General features: G+C 38.1%; 1 protein-coding gene across 3 annotated transcripts in view; it reads left to right on the top strand.

Annotated features, from left to right (window-relative positions):
* Nucleotides 1-18,521, top strand: part of KDM5B (lysine demethylase 5B) — a 62,129-nt gene that overhangs the window by 30,439 nt on the left and 13,169 nt on the right. For all 3 annotated transcript variants that reach the window (XM_083359196.1, XM_083359197.1, XM_083359195.1), the window contains 11 exons: nt 296-454; nt 2,071-2,190; nt 3,448-3,606; nt 4,953-5,134; nt 5,504-5,666; nt 7,496-7,615; nt 8,234-8,428; nt 11,191-11,372; nt 14,849-14,973; nt 16,945-17,095; nt 18,131-18,245. In XM_083359196.1, the coding sequence (XP_083215322.1) occupies nt 296-454; nt 2,071-2,190; nt 3,448-3,606; nt 4,953-5,134; nt 5,504-5,666; nt 7,496-7,615; nt 8,234-8,428; nt 11,191-11,372; nt 14,849-14,973; nt 16,945-17,095; nt 18,131-18,245 (1,671 nt within the window). The remainder of the gene's footprint in view (nt 1-295; nt 455-2,070; nt 2,191-3,447; nt 3,607-4,952; nt 5,135-5,503; nt 5,667-7,495; nt 7,616-8,233; nt 8,429-11,190; nt 11,373-14,848; nt 14,974-16,944; nt 17,096-18,130; nt 18,246-18,521) is intronic.

Raw genomic sequence — 18,521 nt, 5'->3', positions numbered from 1 at the left:
GGTTTATTTTGTTTTTCAGTTGAATTATACAACTTTTATGTTATATTAAAGGTAGAATAAAATTCTGAAGTGATTTGTTTTGGTCTGATTTTTTTTACATCACAAAACATGGTATTTTAATGGGTGTGTAGACTTTCTGTATCCACTGCATGTTGTTCAGTAAAAACAACTAAATAAGTTCTAATATAAATATGAGATGTTTATATACTCATTTTAGTCTGGTTTTCTTATTGTGAATGGTAGAATAAAATTTTAAATATCGGAATATTTTCTTACCACAACTTTCTTTTAATAGGTGGATTTGTATGTATGCCTATTATGTGGCAGTGGAAACGATGAAGATCGTCTGCTCCTATGTGATGGTTGTGATGACAGTTATCATACTTTTTGCTTGATACCACCTCTTCAAGATGTTCCCAAGGGAGATTGGAGATGTCCCCAGTGTCTAGCTCAGGTAATAGAGTTTTAGCTTTTTTAAAAAAAGATAAGTTATCAGTATTAAAAATATATTGTATGAAACAAAAACAAGTTTTTCTTTGATTTGACACTCTTATTTTGGAGGTGACTAAGGCATCTCACTTTTTTACTTCCCCATAACTCTGTTTAATAGGTAGGTAATTTTTCTCACCACTATGAGAGCCAATCTGTCCATAGTTAATTGATTCCAATTGGGATGGGGGAGGATTAAGTCCAGTACCCCTGCTCTGTAGGTTGACCCAGGACTCTGTACTCTTCCTGATCCAAGTTAGCAGGTACATGAAGCTGCTGGATGAGGTATCAGCAGCTCACCCAGGAACAGGTAGCTAATTCATCTCTGCCTAGGGTTATCCAACTGATGCCTTTAGGATTCTTTACCTGTGTTAGAGGCTGTGGCAGCCTAGATGGAGAAGAATACGTTTTGACTGAATCCTGGCGCAAGACCAAATGGCTGTAGGTCCTAAAGCCTTCTAAATGTGGACATTTTCCATCCTTAAAGGAATAGGGTAGTCTTCCTAGCCAGTGTTGGTTAGCAGTTTGCATTTTTCTTAAGAGTTACTGGTTCCTGTTCAAGTAGCAGATGGCAGGTATAGTTAAGAAGCACAGATTCATCCTCTTTGCCGATCGTATTTGTTTCTGGAATGGAAGTCCCAATTCATGGTTACTCATATCTTTGTCAGCACTCATTTGGAGTACTGTAATGTGGTCAACATGGAAGTTGTCCTTGGGGATCATTTAGGAGCTGTAACTCATTTAGAATGTGGCAGTACAGACAGTTTTGAGTATTTCACAGTACTTTCATAATATTACTCCGTGAACTCCATTGGCTTCCAGTGAGCTGATGCAATTCAAGGTGCTGATTGCCATCTACAAAGCTGTGTACAGCATAGAACCTTTTGGAGGATCATTTATTGTTTCTGCCTATTTCACCAGAAGTGTCAGGGTGGGCTTGTACAGGTCCTTTCTATTAAGCTATACTTTCAAGTGGGGCGCAAGAGAAATGCCTTCTGTATCATAGCACTATCCTATGGAATAGCATTCCCCTGGATATTCCTGACTCTTTTGGCCTTTGTAAGCATTAAAGATCTGATTGTTTCCTTGTACATTTGGGTCAGGGAGCACTGGTAGTTGGTTGGAGCACTGGTAATTGGTTGTTGTTTCTTACTGATTGTAAGATGGAATTATCTACTTATGCCATATGCCACACTATATATTGATTTATTGTGGTTGAAATTTTTTTAACTACGGTAATTGAATTTTTTTGAGGTGGTTTTAATTTCTTGTTAACCTCCCCAAGTCACAGTAGTGAGATGGATTGCCATATAAATTATTTAAATAAATGTATGAATGTGATAATGCTTTTAAAAGAGAGTAAAAATAGTCCCCATAATATTATCATCCATAATTTTACTCTTTTAATTTGAGCATTGCAGTCTCTGAATTTTGTGACCATATTATAAACTCTAGAATTGCAAATTTATTTATTTGTTTATTAAATTTATTTGTTGCCCATCTCACTGCAAGTAATCTATAGTATGTTGGATTTTGTTCAGTATTTTGCATACACAATTGATTCATTGTTATGTTTAACAGGAATGCAACAAACCACAAGAAGCATTTGGCTTTGAACAGGCAGCACGAGACTACACGCTTCGTACGTTTGGAGAAATGGCAGATGCCTTCAAGTCAGATTATTTTAATATGCCAGTACATGTATGTTTATATTTTAATTAGTTGTAACTTAGATTTCATTATGGGGGATATGCATGGAATGTAGAGCATAATACTTCATCCTACATAACCATTCTCTACTTTCAATTGCTAACGTTTTATTTTTTCAAAAAAGATGACTCATTTTAATGCAGAAATTATTCACTGTAAAATTTATCTAGCCTCAGAAAGTATTTATATTCTGCTTGGTATTTTAGTGTCTTTTTACATACTGAAATTTTTTCATCTTCCTGTTTCTTATGAAAAAAGTTACACTCATGAACATCATATAATAATGGGGAAAAAGATTCTATTAATTGTGAGAAAATGTTGAAATAACCAGTTACATTCAAGGGTGCTTTTATCTCATGTGTAATGCATCATTGAAATTATATATTGTTTTACAAATAAAAATTCCTTTTCTAAAGAGGGTTGTATGCCCTTGGATGACAGGTGCTCTCTTTGGTCTGTCTTTTCCTAAAGGAAAACTTTTGCATAGGTTGCTGTCTAGTAATGCAAGGGAAATATGGAGTTGGCATTACAGGTAGATTTGCTTAACTACTCTAATTGGGCCCGGAATTTCCATTGCTAAGCAAAGCACTTATTAAGTGAAACATGTGAAGGCATTGCTTGGCTATGGCAGTTCCAGTAGCCCTGGTTCCATTTGCTAAGTGAGGACTGCATTTTTGTTAGGCAAGGATCTCAAACTTTTGCCCTGCCCTGCCCTACCCCGCTCTGCTTCAGCTTCCATTATCTGCCTATCTCTCTCCTATAGCTTTCCTTTGGGGCACTCAGTACTCTGCCACTGCTGCCTATCCCTGTCACGCTGTGCCTCCAGCTGACCTGCCACAGTGATCATAAATGCAACAGGCTGACAAGTGCCTGAATTTTTATCATGTGATTGGGGAGCCACAGTGAACATAACTTCAAAGATTGGCTGATACTACTATTTGTTCAGCAGCCTCAAAACTTTGAAGGGTTGCTGAATAAATAGTGATGAAGTGAGGACTACCTGCATGATTCCAGCAATAAACACCGAAAGGATTTATTTGGCTCCTTTATTTGTTCTGTTTCCTTGTTGATTTGTCCTAGTGGTTAAACCTTTTAGTAAAAATATCTGCTGAATATACCCCTTACAAATTAAATATTTTTTTCTTTACCTCCACATTATATCATTTGACTCTCTGTATGTTCCCAATGTATTCTCATTGCATTTTTTTGTTTTATTTATTGGTAGTAATTTGTTTGCTTTCTATTCAGATGGTCCCCACAGAATTAGTGGAGAAAGAGTTTTGGCGCCTTGTAAGTACAATCGAAGAGGATGTGACAGTGGAATATGGTGCTGATATTGCCTCAAAAGAATTTGGCAGTGGGTTTCCTGTAAGAGGTGGGAAAATTAAACTTCGACCGGAAGAAGAGGTAAAATTTGTTTCTTGACTAATTCAGAATGTAGGTTGCCCAGAAGGATGTGTGGCATTTAAAAGAGAATAAGAAATTAGCATTTAGGGCTTAACCTTTTTACTATTTTACTACTGGAAAAGCTTGGAAGAAAGTAAAACTTATCTTGGTGCTGAAATATTACACCAGATAAAATGTCAAGTAAACACAGTGTGGGGCATATTTTCACTGCTTCTTTAACTCAAATGAGTATTTTCCTAGGCCCATGTGGTTACGATTCAAGCCCAGAAAAATTGCTGCTGACAGTGAAGCCAAATCAGTTTTGCCTGGTGGAATCCAAATGCTACATGCCTCTAGACCTCTTAGTACCATCTGCTTTACTTCATTTGGTCTAGTCAGAAATATCACTCTAAATACAATTTTAGAATGTAGATAAATAATGCATATGGGTGGCTTTAAAAGCTTCTCAAGGATCCAAAGTACTTAGGATTGTAAAGGTTAATATCACTTTCAGTCAGGATTGGAAACCGAATTGAAAGTTGGTACAATGTTGGTAACAATTGGACTATAGTACGTTTCTTGAACTATTTTCAAATTCAGCTTTATTTTATTTATAGTTTACAGTATTTTCATATTGCTTTTGAATTACTAAAACAGTATTTATTAAAACAAAACTATAAAAATCGTTAAAGTTAAAACCATAAAATATTTATTTCACCTTTTATTTAAAATTTTTATATTGTGGCCCATTTATAACAAAGTCTAGGCAGATCCAAATCAAAAATTAGTTAAAAGACCAAAACTAAATAATAGTTTTCTATTTCTCCCCCGACCCAACCAACTCTACTTTCTTACTGTGCTGAAATGAAAATATTGTAAGCATTATTAGGGTGCAAGTAAAGTAGAGTGATATTCATGTTTCACTACCCCAGATAGGTTCCAAAAGAAGTGAAATAACTCAGTGTTGTACAAAATTCTTCAAGGTGCTTCTGACTTCCAAGTTGTATCTAGCACAAAGCTCCAGCACAGTACACAGAAAAAGAAAATTTCTCTTCCTAGGCTTTGAAGGAGGAAAATAAATAGGGAGATATCTCAAGATTTTAATTTTTTTCAGCATGTCAAAGAAAATGATTATTCCCTTAATCTGTATCCCCTTTTCCTTGATATCCTTGAACATCCATCACTTTATCCATTGTTTTGCTCACATATTGAATCTTGAAGGATGTTATCTATTATTTTATAAAGTTTTAAGTATAAATCAGTGATTCTTTATCATCAAGTTAGAAAAATACAATCAGATTAAAAAGTTTGCTGCCTCTTTTACTTGGTTGGTTTATGGTTGGTTGGATTCTACTTTTTGCTTCTAGGAGTATCTTGATAGTGGATGGAATTTGAATAATATGCCTGTGATGGAACAGTCTGTACTTGCTCACATCACTGCAGATATTTGTGGAATGAAGTTGCCCTGGCTGTATGTGGGGATGTGCTTTTCATCATTTTGCTGGCATATTGAAGATCACTGGAGTTATTCCATTAACTATTTGCACTGGTGAGCTTGCAAAAAATGATACTTAAAGATCCCTAATTTATATAGATCATTAAATTAAGTATTTCCTTTTAACATTCATATATGAGGACCCAGATTGTTGGGGGCAATTAAGCTGACTTTGTAATAATGCCGCTTGGGGTGTGTGTGAAAGCCCTAATAAGCAGGCATATACATAGAATGAAGGCTACTGCTAAGCTTGTAAGCCGCCCTGAGTCTTCGGAGAAGGGCGGGATATAAATGGAATTAAAATAAAAAAAATGCACTATTAATCTTTCATTTGGGTATACATCTTGTTTGTCTTCCTAATTATAGTACATAATTATAATTCTAAATTTAAAAATGTTCTATAACTTTTTCCATTATTTGCAGGGGGGAACCTAAAACATGGTATGGAGCCCCAGGATATGCAGCTGAACAACTGGAAGATGTCATGAAGAAGCTGGCTCCTGAGTTGTTTGAATCTCAACCAGACCTTTTGCATCAGCTGGTTACAATTATGAATCCCAACACACTAATGTCTCATGGTGTGCCTGTATGTCACTGAGTTTTTGTTTTTGTCCTTTTACTTCTAATGTAGGATACATATCTTAATGCATTTTTATCACATGGGAATATTTTACATATTTTTTACATACCTATATTGAGGTGTTTCTATAAATGGGTGTGATAGAACAGGGAATGTAACTACTTTTTACTGACTTAATTGAAAATGATCAAAGCCAATATTTTGTTGAGTTTTTCCCAAAGAACAACTGAGTTTAATGCTATATGGAGAAATTGCAGAACCTTTCTATTATGTATGGTTTGCTAGGTAAACTGCGGAGGGACAGTTCTAATGTAATTTTTTTTCTCTTTTAATATAATTTGTATTAAAGATTTCTTAAACAGATAAAACATAAACAAAAGAAAATGCAAGAAATGGAATTTAAAAAGAAAGGAAAAACAGAGAAAGCGCAGAATATAAAAAAGAAGGAAATGTTTTAAAAAATGAGTTCCGATCTAATTTACAACAAAGTTAGGCCCAATTACTCCACATTGTGCATTGCACAGTAGCATACCAGATGTTAGTTTGCCTATGTATTAATAAATGCCTCTATTAAAACCTTCATGTAGCCTAAGAAAACTAATAAATATTAGTACCATATTTCTCTAGAATAGACTACAGCAGGGGTCCTCAATCCCCGGGCCGTGGACCAGTACCTGGTCATGGCATGCGAGCAACTGGTCCGCACAAACAAGGAAAACCCATTCCGCAGGATGCAGGCAGCATACAAAGCCACGCCCCCTCCGGTCCACGGAAAAACCTCTCTCCACGTAACTGGTCCCTGGTACCCAAAACGTTGGGGACCTCTGCACTACAGTATAATATTCTATATTATATTATATTATATTATATTATATTATATTATATTATATTATATTATATTATATTATATTATATTATATTATATTATATTATATTATATTATATTATATTATATTATATTATATTATATTATATTATACTGTTCTCACTTAGTAAACTGACAAGCCATCCCAAATCCCTAATTTATTCTTGGTTTTTATCTTGGGAAAATGAATTTCTTATTTTGTGTGTTGTAGTTGCTGCTGTTGATGTTATTTCTAATTACTGTAGCTGATTTACAGTTCCTGTCATCACCAAGTAGTGGCAATTACAGCAGCATTAAAATGTACAAAAAAATTATATATTCAGCTCCTGTTATTTCTTATAATTAATTGCACATAAACGCTTTACAGATAGTCCTCGACTTACAACCACAATTGAGCCCAAAATTTCTGTTGCTAAGTGAGACGACTGTTAAGTGAGTTTTGCCCCATTTTATGACCTTTCTTGACACAGTTGTTAGGTGAATCCTTGCAATTATTAACATTAACATATAGTAACATTAAGTGAGTCTGGCTTCTCCATTGACTTTGCTTATTAGAAGGTTGCAAAAGATGACCATGTGATCCCAGGATACTGCAACAGTCAGAAATATGAGTCTGTTGCCAAGCATCTGAATTCTGATTATGTGATCATGGGGATGTTTCAATGGTCGTAAGTATGAAAAGTGGTCATAAGCCATTTTTTCAGTGATGTAACTTTGAACAGTCAGTAAATGAATTGTTGTAAGTCAAGGACTACCTGTATTTTTGAATAATGCTGGAATCATTAGAATTTCCTGTCTTTTGGTTGGTTGGATGATTCTCATTGACAACTGTTGGCACCAGCATCTGGGATAAAATAAATATTATTTTTTATTGAAAAGAGCTCCTAAAGTGTTTCTTAAAAGTAAAAACAAGACTTATTAAGTGATAGTTATATTTTGTCCTGTGTCGGCTTTCTTTATTTTGTTGTAGATTTACCGAACCAATCAGTGTGCTGGTGAATTTGTGATAACATTTCCAAGAGCCTATCATAGTGGCTTTAATCAAGGTTTTAACTTTGCTGAAGCGGTTAATTTCTGCACTGTTGACTGGGTATGTTGTAAATATAATGATCTCTTTATTTAGAAAATCTAAATGGCTTGTGGTAGGTTTTTCGATATGGATATAGTTTTCTGATATAAATTTTGTTTAAAATATGCTGACTAGATGGATATACAATCAATGTACTGGAAAAATCAGTTCAGAGAAAAAATATCCAGTAAATTCAGAATTTTCTTTTTAATGAAATCAGTTTTTACCCCAAATACTTTCTCATATGTAACCTTAAAAATGACTGTTTTGAACATCTTTCCTGATCCATCAATTCTAGAGGCACTCTTTATTGTGCATATAAAACTTATTTTGAGGAAAATTGTTTAAAGTAACAACTCTGTATACATATAAAGCTTTTTAATTGTTGGGAATGATTGTAAATCATTTTGATTTACATTGCATTTTCAAAATTGAAGCTTTAGTACATTCTTTGTATAATAAATACATTTTGTTTATTTGTATAGGATCTTAGAAGAGTTTGTTATTAGCCTTTTTATTCTTAGTCTAAGGAACTGCATTAAATTAACATTTTCTTCAGTCAACAGCTTTCAAGAATGGATAACATGTTGCTTACCTTAGAACATAGAGAAACTATATTTGCTCTCATTTCTTGTTTAGTTGCCTTTGGGTCGTCAGTGTGTAGAGCACTACCGCTTATTAAACCGCTATTGTGTGTTTTCTCATGATGAGATGATATGTCGAATGGCAGCCAAAGCAGAAACTCTTGATGTGGTGGTAGCTTCTACAGTTGAAAAAGATATGGCTATTATGATTGAAGATGAAAAGACTTTACGGGAGACTGTGCATAATCTGGTAAGTTTTTGGGAGGTACATGTAGAATTGTGAAATAATTTTAAGCTTAAACTGATAGCTTTATTATTTATTTATTTGTATTCTGCCTTTATTATCTTTATAAACAATCCAAGGTGGTGGACACTATACCATTTCATTTCATATATCCCAGCTAGTGAGAGGACAGAGGCAACCTTTGGAATGAGGTTCTCCTAGAGATCCAGATACTCTGACCCTGGTGGGGTTCCAGATCACGGTCTTTTCCCAGGCTTTGTGCATGATATTTTTGTTGTTGACCAAATTCACCATGTTGTTTATTGTTGTGTGTTTTAACTTTTTATGGCGTTTTAGTTTTTTTTATGCTGTGAGTTGCTCACAGTCCATCTGTTTATATTTATTTGCTTGTTTAAATCCTGTCTTTATTATTTTTGCAAATAAGAGGCAAAATTTAAATTGAATAAATAAAAAATAAATGCAGTATGAATTATTTTTGACTAGAGCTTTAAAATGTCTGGCCATTAAGAAAGCATTATTTTTTAAAAGTTATTTACTTACTAATTTGGGTATCCTCATGCATTAGAAAGGCTAATTCTACCTGGAACTGGCAACCTTGAAGAAAATCAAGTCCCACTTCATATAAAGGTAAAGGTAAAGGTTCCTCCGCACATGCGTGCTAGTCGTTTCCGACTCTAGGTGCCGGTGCTCATCTCCGTTTCAAAGCCGAAGAGCCAGCGCTTGTCCGAGGACGTCTCCGTGGTCATGTGGCCGGCATGACTAGACGCCAAAGGCGCATGGAACGCTGTTACCTTCCCACCGGAGTGGTCCCTATTTTTCTACTTGCATTTTGATGTGCTTTCGAACTGCCAGGTTTGCAGAAGCTGGGACGAGTAACAGTCGCTCACTCTGCTATGCGGCACTCGGGATTCGACCCGCCAAACTGCCGACCTTCTGATCGACAAGCTCAGCGTCCTAACCCACTGAGCCACCACGTCCCTCCACTTCATATAGAGCTACATAAATAATAATCAGCAAACTGGGAACCTATAACAAAGATGTAATGTGACCTTTCTTCCCACAAACCACCTATTTAGGAACTGTAAAACCTTTCCAATATCTTTCCTGTTCCTCACAGAGGAACATTGTGATTATATGGAAGACCATTGAAAGATCCAGTAGCATAAGAAGTAGTCACATAATCTTCATCTAAATCCTGCCCTAGATCACTCATAAGAGTGACCATTTGCTTTCCATCCCATGTCTAGTTCTGATTTCTGATTGCCAAGGGTTTAAAAATCTGCTTTATCTATAGACCTTTCTACTTGATGCTCCACCTTATTCTCAGTAATCTTCCTCAAAAATGGGAGGTGGGGCAGTATTGTTACTCTGTTGTTAAATTTTTATCCTATATGATATTTTTTTTGTTGAATTCAAGCTGGCAAATACAACAACCCTGTGAGGTGGATTGGGCTGAGAGAGACCTTGTCTTTCCAAGACCTGTCCACTTCACCAAGATTCACAGGATCAATAGGTTCCTAGGGTAGCATGATAAGACATCACTTCCTACTGTGACACCTTCAACAGTATGCCCCTTCCACTCATGTAGGACAGTGCCTTTATTCTACAGATGACAAGCTGCTTTATACTACCTACATTTCCTATCTTACACTTTCACCAGCACCTCCATCCTAAGGCACTCCCATATATCCTTTCCTCTGTCCCATCACTCAGGTTTGAAAGCAAGATCGCCCAACCACCTTTTACAATGGGAAAATGTTTCCCCTTTTTCACTGTCTCCCAACATCTAAACTTGAACTTGAAATTCCCTTCTCTTCCAGTTCTTTATCTTCCTGCTTACCACCCCAGTGCTCTGAACTGCAGTTGCTTGGCCACCACAAGTCTGAACCAATCCCCATCAGATGGATTTCATTTCCACAATCTTATGTCTAACTATGTCAATCTGAATCCTAGTCAGCCTGGCTACCAAACACCGCCCTCTGATCTTTTTGATTTATTTAGCTGGGTAACTTGCAACAATATTTCTTACACTTCCTTCTGTTTTGGAGATCCAACAGAATTATCAGTGGCTGCTCTGTCTCTCTGCCATAGTTTTGACTTTGCCTCATGTTTATCTTGCTGGTCTCTGGTTGGAATCTGTGAATACATGTAACAACACATTCTTAGTCCTTAAGTGCTGCACGCCATGACATCCTTCCTCCAATGCAGCATGATTTTACATACTTTAACTGTCTTTCCTTCACAGCAAATGAATGGTTGTAAGTCAAGCACAATCTGCAGTACGGTTTTTATCCTATTTTTGCTTGTGGCCCCCTTTGGAGTCTCATTTATTTATATGACCTCCCTTATAATCACTGTTGACTGAAAAATCGTAACTAAAAATTAGAAATATGGCATGGTTCATATTAAGAACCACTGATTTAAAAGCAAGAGTTTTTACTCCATTGCTAAGCACATTGATTTATGCTTTAAATTGTAAGCCGCCCTGAGTCTTCGGAGAAGGGCGGGATATAAATGGGATTAAAAAAAAATGAGTGAAAACTTAAGGAAAGCAATTTTGGCTAAGGATTAAACAAAAGTTTTCTTATTGAGCCTATATACAAAGCACCTATGTAATCTGTTGGCTAATGTTGGAGATAATAAAGATTATCTTGTACTGAAAGTTCTGCAGTGAACAAAATGTGGATTTGATTAGGAATGTCTGTTCCAACCCTGATTATATAATTCCTTATTGATATAATGGCTATTCTGTGAATTGTCTGTTACAGGGTGTTACTGAATCAGAAAGAATGAATTTAGAAATGTTGCCCGATGATGAACGACAGTGCATAAAGTGTAAAACCACTTGCTATATGTCTGCAGTCTATTGTAGTTGTAACCCTGATTTATTAGTATGCTTGTATCATGTAGAAGATCTCTGTACATGTCCCATATATCAATATAAAATGGGGTAAGTGTATTGCTTCATTATGACAACTAAAAATATTTAAAATATCTTAAAAACTTTTTAAAATATTATGCACATAAATCCCACATGCATCTTAGTTAAATCTCACATGCATTTTAGATAAATCTCACATAAATCTTTGGTTAACTAATCATTTAAAAAGGAAAGGGAAGAGGTATTTCCAGTATATTCTGAAAATATCTTTCTGTTTGATAAGAAATTACCGTATATACTTGAGTATAAGCCAAATTTTTCAGCCCACTTTTTGGGCTGAAAAATTCCACTTCGGCTTATACTCCAGTCAACAAAAAAAACTTACCGAGGACTTGTGCGCGGCCGAGGCTTTGGTGCTTCCGGGATTGCGCGCACCTCTCCCAAGCAGCTGCCGTCCGGAGACCTGCCGAAGTTTGGGGAGGTTTGGGGAGGTGCGCACGCACCTCCCCAAACCTCCCCAAACGTCGGCAGGTCTCCGGATCTCCGTGCCTTGCCTGCCTGCTTCTTTCCGCTGCGGAAAGAAGCAGGCAGGCAGGTCACGGAGATCCGGAGACCTGCTGACGTTTGGGGAGGTTTGGGCACCTCCCCAAACCTCCCCAAACGTCGGCAGGTCTCGGGATCTCCGTGCCTTGCCTGCCTGCTTCTTTCCGCAGCGGAAAGAAGCAGGCAGGCAAGGCACGGAGATCCCGAGACCTGCCGACGTTTGGGGAGGTTTGGGGAGGAGATCCGGAGACCTGCTGACGTTTGGGGAGGTTTGGGCACCTCCCCAAACCTCCCCAAACGTCGGCAGGTCTCCGGATCTCCGTGCCTTGCCTGCCTGCTTCTTTCCGCAGCGGAAAGAAGCAGGCAGGCAAGGCACGGAGATCCCGAGACCTGCCGACGTTTGGGGAGGTTTGGGGAGGAGATCCGGAGACCTGCTGACGTTTGGGGAGGTTTGGGCACCTCCCCAAACCTCCCCAAACGTCGGCAGGTCTCTGGATCTCCGTGCCTTGCCTGCCTGCTTCTTTCCGCTGCGGAACAAAGCAGCCTGAACGAAGCAGGCTGCTTCTTTCCGCTGCGGAACGAAGCAGCCTTCTTTCCGCAGCGGAAAGAAGCAGCCTGCCTGCTTCTTTCCGCTGCGGAACGAAGCAGCCTGAACGAAGCAGGCTGCTTCTTTCCACTGCGGAAAGAAGCAGCCTTCTTTCCGCAGCGGAAAGAAGCAGCCTGCCTGCTTCTTTCCGCTGCGGAACGAAGCAGCCTGAACGAAGCAGGCTGCTTCTTTCCACTGCGGAAAGAAGCAGCCTTCTTTCCGCAGCGGAAAGAAGCAGCCTGCCTGCTTCTTTCCGCTGCGGAACGAAGCAGCCTGAACGAAGCAGGCTGCTTCTTTCCACTGCGGAAAGAAGCAGCCTTCTTTCCGCAGCGGAAAGAAGCAGCCTGCCTGCTTCTTTCCGCTGCGGAACGAAGCAGCCTGCCTGCTTCTTTCCGCTGCGGAACGAAGCAGCCTGAACGAAGCAGGCTGCTTCTTTCCACTGCGGAAAGAAGCAGCCTTCTTTCCGCAGCGGAAAGAAGCAGCCTGCCTGCTTCTTTCCGCTGCGGAACGAAGCAGCCTGAACGAAGCAGGCTGCTTCTTTCCGCTGCGGAAAGAAGCAGCCTTCTTTCTGCAGCGGAAAGAAGCAGCCTGCCTGCTTCTTTCCGCTGCAGAACGAAGCAGCCTGAACGAAGCAGGCTGCTTCTTTCCACTGCGGAAAGAAGCAGCCTTCTTTCCGCAGCGGAAAGAAGCAGCCTGCCTGCTTCTTTCCGCTGCGGAACGAAGCAGCCTGAACGAAGCAGGCTGCTTCTTTCCACTGCGGAAAGAAGCAGCCTTCTTTCCGCAGCGGAAAGAAGCAGCCTGCCTGCTTCTTTCCGCTGCGGAACGAAGCAGCCTGAACGAAGCAGGCTGCTTCTTTCCACTGCGGAAAGAAGCAGCCTTCTTTCCGCAGCGGAAAGAAGCAGCCTGCCTGCTTCTTTCCGCTGCGGAACGAAGCAGCCTGCCTGCTTCTTTCCGCTGCGGAACGAAGCAGCCTGAACGAAGCAGGCTGCTTCTTTCCACTGCGGAAAGAAGCAGCCTTCTTTCCGCAGCGGAAAGAAGCAGCCTGCCTGCTTCTTTCCGCTGCGGAACGAAGCAGCCTGAACGAAGCAGGCTGCTTCTTTCCACTGCGGAAAGAAGCAGCCTTCTTTCCGCAGCGGAAAGAAGCAGCCTGCCTGCTTCTTTCCGCTGCGGAACGAAGCAGCCTGAACGAAGCAGGCTGCTTCTTTCCACTGCGGAAAGAAGCAGCCTTCTTTCCGCAGCGGAAAGAAGCAGCCTGCCTGCTTCTTTCCGCTGCGGAAAGAAGCAGCCTTCTTTCCGCAGCGGAAAGAAGCAGCCTGCCTGCTTCTTTCCGCTGCGGAACGAAGCAGCCTGAACGAAGCAGGCTGCTTCTTTCCGCTGCGGAACGAAGCAGCCTGCCTGCTTCTTTCCGCTGCGGAACGAAGCAGCCGGCGGCGGAGGCTTGCAGAACGGCGGATCGGCTTATACTCAAGTCACCAACTTTTTCCAGTTTTTGGGGGTGAAATTGGGGGTCTCGGCTTATACTCGAGTCGGCTTATACTCAAGTATATACGGTAATTGTTTTTTTTTTTGGCTTATACCAAAGTCTGTAGGTAATAAATGACTAGCTGGTTTTAGTAAAAAAAAGTAGAAAAAAATGAATTGTTATATTTATAGTATTGTGATTTTTTTTCATAATCTTATTTCTGTGTTTTGTCTCTTTATTCTGTTTCATGAAATTCTCTTTTTACAGTACAATTTACTATAAATTACATATGATAGTGGAAGAACCACCAATTCACTGTTGTAATTTATTAGAAGAAAATGTAAAAAAAATCAGAATTGGTGGAAGGAAAAGCCAAATCCTTCCTTTACCATTCTCCCAGGGATTGTTTTTACAACTTTCTCTTGTTGTAAAAACAACTGTGATCTTTTTACTTGGAGTTGTTGGGGGAAACATGGTAAAGGCAGGAAGTACAGTACAGGCAAATAAATATTGGATAGGATTCAGCAAAGGTTATATCTGCAGCAGCCATGTCTTGTTTATGTCCTAATCTAGCTTCAACCAGCAGAAGACTTGTTACTTTATCTGAAATGGATCAAGCTTGATACTGAAGTCAAAAGCAGAATTTTGTATCTTGTCACATGATTTCCCAATCAGAAAGTTTTATAAATTAAAATATGTAAATTTGACATAACATTAGAAATTTTGTTACTCTTAATAACCTATAGGCTGAGGCAAGCAAACAGCCCATTGTAGAACTAAACTAGGTGAAGGAATAACAGATTTGCTGCCCTTTGCAACAGCTACATAATTATTATTATAGCATAGTAATGTATTTCATGCTGTTGTATGCATTGCAGCAGTATATTTTTATTAAAGGCACAATATTTTATTTAGAATTTATAAATAATTGTTTGAACTCTATAATGCCTCCAGGTATCGATATACAGTGGATGAACTGTATCCAATGATGAATGCACTTAAGCTGCGGGCAGAATCTTACAATGAATGGGCTTCTAATGTCAATGAAGCTTTAGAGGCAAAAGTTAATAATAAAAAAAGTATGTATCTCTTATATTTTTGGCACTGTAGCACTGGTCTATAAGGAGAAAGCCACGGAAATGAAATTAACTAGAGTTTACCAGAATTGGGTCACTAAAAAGGAAAATTAAGTCCTGAGTATTAATTGGCTCCAGTTTCCAAGATACAGCTTCAGGTCAAAACTGCATCAAAATAATTAAAAAGTACGAGAGGGATGTGTGATTATGCTCTATAACGTTTCTACCAAATGGTGATGTAGAAATGAAAATGGTGCCACACCAATCATTATAAATTTATCTTTTTATTGATACCAATAACATAACTTTCCATTCATTTATTGGTTTTTCATGTAACATTTTCATGCTTTTTCACTCTGCAAGAGGTTCCACTGTTGTAATCTGGAGCCCAGTAGCCTAAGCCTAAGCCCATTTTAGGCAATTCCAAATCCCTGACCAGGTAATTTAGTTCACTCTGGGTCCACTGACATAGACGGCTCCAGATTAGCTGCATCCTGCTCATCGTCTTTATCATCATCTGAGTCTAGAGAGTGGGATTTTGGTGGATCTGAAATTGGCAAATCCTCACCATAGGGTACAGGACGCAGTGTGGATGGAATGTTTGAATATTCCACAGTCCACTTCTTTTTTCTTCAGATCCCTTTTGCATTTGGGGGAACCATGCAAAAATAGCAGTCACTACTAGGATTGTTGGGTTCCCTTCACAACATTGGGATTGTGAAAGGCATGGACTTTTTCTTCTTGTTTAGCCAATGATGCAAATAAGTTGCACATGTAAGCCACGATAATGAGAGGTCTAATTCTTGTCCTGATCCCCTATTTTGCATCCAAAATATAATTGGTATGCCTTTTTTACCACTGTCGTCATATTGCACTTTTGAGATGCAAATGTAACCTCAACACAACTGTAGCAGAAGATATCTGCATTGTTTACACAATTTTGAGACATCCTGGCTTCTGAGGGAAAATATCACGCAACTGTTCCTTGGAAATGTTAGGCAATGACAGTTTCACAAGCCACCAGAAATAACTATATGATGCATAGGTCTGACCAAGTTATATGTTCCTTGCAATAAAAGAATAAATTACAGTTAGATAATAATCTTTAGTCTCAAAGTAAAGATAAATTTATACACTTCCATGTGGTACCATTTTCATTGTTCTACCGTACTTTGTCAAGAAGTTATGAGGCATCATGATCATGAGACACCTCTCCCTTGCAGGCAAATATACTCGCCTGTGTATAAATCTTTATTGTGAAATATCTTGAAAACGTTAGCCAACCAGCACCTTTACCACCTGTTTATTAATCCATCTAATCAAAATATGTAAGAATTAACACATTTTATCTTGGAGGCCAATAATTTCCCAAAATTTGTAGACCAGTGTAGTTAAACATTACGAGATTGCTTATCCAATCATATTCATGTTTATTCTGTTGATCTTCAACAACTAGTCATAATATATAAGATTACAGCTAAATAACTAAGCAATCATAAATTTTATTTTTTATTTATGCTAACTATGTTATCTTTCAACTGGGTGATGTACAAGAATGGAGTAAAAGCAAATCATGTAAATAATAATAAAGATGCATGAGAAATTTCTGTATATGGAGGACTCATCCATCAACAGTTGGCATATAAAATCAGTAAATAAACAGAATAAAAATCATCCAGACAGGGCTAAATGCTCATTGAAAAAGGAAAGATACCCTGAACATAAGCAAAGACATGTCTGAGCATCTAGTGATAACATTCCATAAACCAGACCCTGCTAGAGAGAAACGCTGCTACTTCAATCAAGAATGTTTCAAGAAGAGATTCTCAGCAGGCCTTCTCAAAATGTTCAAAGTTGATGGATAGAATTGTCTGTACAGAAATGATGCCTAATATAGCTCTGTGCTATAGGAATGTGCAATAATGTCATAATAAAAATTGACATTTTTTAACTAAAATTGTTATCCTCCTAAAGGTCTCATGAATTTCAAAGCTTTAATTGAAGAATCAGAAATAAGAAAGTTTCCAGACAATGATTTATTGCGACATCTCCGATTAGTTACTCAGGATGCGGAGAAATGTGCCTCTGTTGCACAGCAACTCCTTAATGGCAAGAGGCAAACAAGGTATGGTTTTTGTGAGTAGTTTTACATTCCTGTGGTGTTTGTTTGGAAACACTATGTCTCACAGTTACTGTTGGTACTGAAACTTGCTTATGTGTACACCTATCGAGCAGTTTCCTTTCAAAGTAACATTATGCAATGCACAAAAGAGTAAGAAGTAAACCAAAAAAAATCAGGCATAATATTAGAAAAAGAAAAGGAAATTTCCACCGAATGCATACATAACTTCATATATTACCTTTTGTTTTTAATTTTCTCACCTTTTTGAGGATTTCATTCATCCACAACGTTACTTATTCCTTTCTACCCATTCATTGTTCCTTCTTGCATTGCCACTTTGTTAGGATAACAAAATGAATAAAATGTCTTGAATAGGCAAAAAAAGTCCACATAAGTAATCTTTTAATCTAATCCAAAGTATTTATACAACATTGAATAATGTTGCTTTTGCTGCTTCCAGTTGGTAATCCTGACCAAGACAACAACAAGACCCATTTAAAAATTGTTTTCCAAATGAAAGCAACTTATTAAACACCCAACAGGCAACAATGCAAAGCTTTTTTTAAGTCTTCAGTGAATTCACTGAATTAACTTCATTCCCTTCTTCATAGATTTAATAGCATCTTGGGAGAATATAAAAATTTGTAACTGCATTTTGCTGAAAGATATTTTAACTAGGCAGCTGGTGTTACTTAAGGAGGCATTAGCCCACTGCTCCACCAAGGCTTATCTAAGTGCGGTCTTCAAAGGAAGCCATGATGTTTGAGGAGTTGTATGCAAAGTTTTCAGGAGTCACATATTGTGCATTCCTGTTCTAATTGATGATGAAATGACAGCAGAATTGGATTGCTAGCATAGAAAGCATGGTCCATAAAAATCTATTCACATGATTATGATTCGATGGATGTCTGGTTTGAGAAAAATATTTACATATTAGCAAGTATTCTTTTAATATGTTAGTTAAATGAAGATGAAATAACAAGATGAATGTATTTAATGTACCCTTTGGCAGTATAAAACATTTCTGTGTCATTGCAGATACCGGTCTGGAGGAGGAAAATCTCAAAATCAGCTGACTGTGAATGAACTCCGCTTATTTGTTAGACAACTGCATGCTTTACCATGTGTCCTTAGCCAAACAACACTACTGAAGGTAACTTGGAATTATAAATGGAATAAACTAGGTTTTTTTCCTTCAAATAATAAATATAAATATACCTTCTCATATTTTCAAAGATTCAGGAATTAGAATAAGTAAATATCATTGTAGATCTGGTTGGTATAAACCAGTTCATAAACTGTATAAATTAACAGGGATTTCATGGACTCTTATTTGCTGATTGAACAGAATGATTTAGGAGAACCCCGTGACAATTATTGCACCAGGTTCAGTGAGATCCTATCCTTAGCCAGTGAGATGTATGATGAA

The sequence above is a fragment of the Vipera ursinii genome, assembly GCF_947247035.1.
Source record: "Vipera ursinii genome assembly, chromosome: 3".
Taxonomy (NCBI): Eukaryota; Metazoa; Chordata; class Lepidosauria; order Squamata; family Viperidae; genus Vipera; species Vipera ursinii.
Note: the sequence above shows the minus strand (reverse complement) of the source record. Positions and strands in the feature narration are given on the sequence as shown.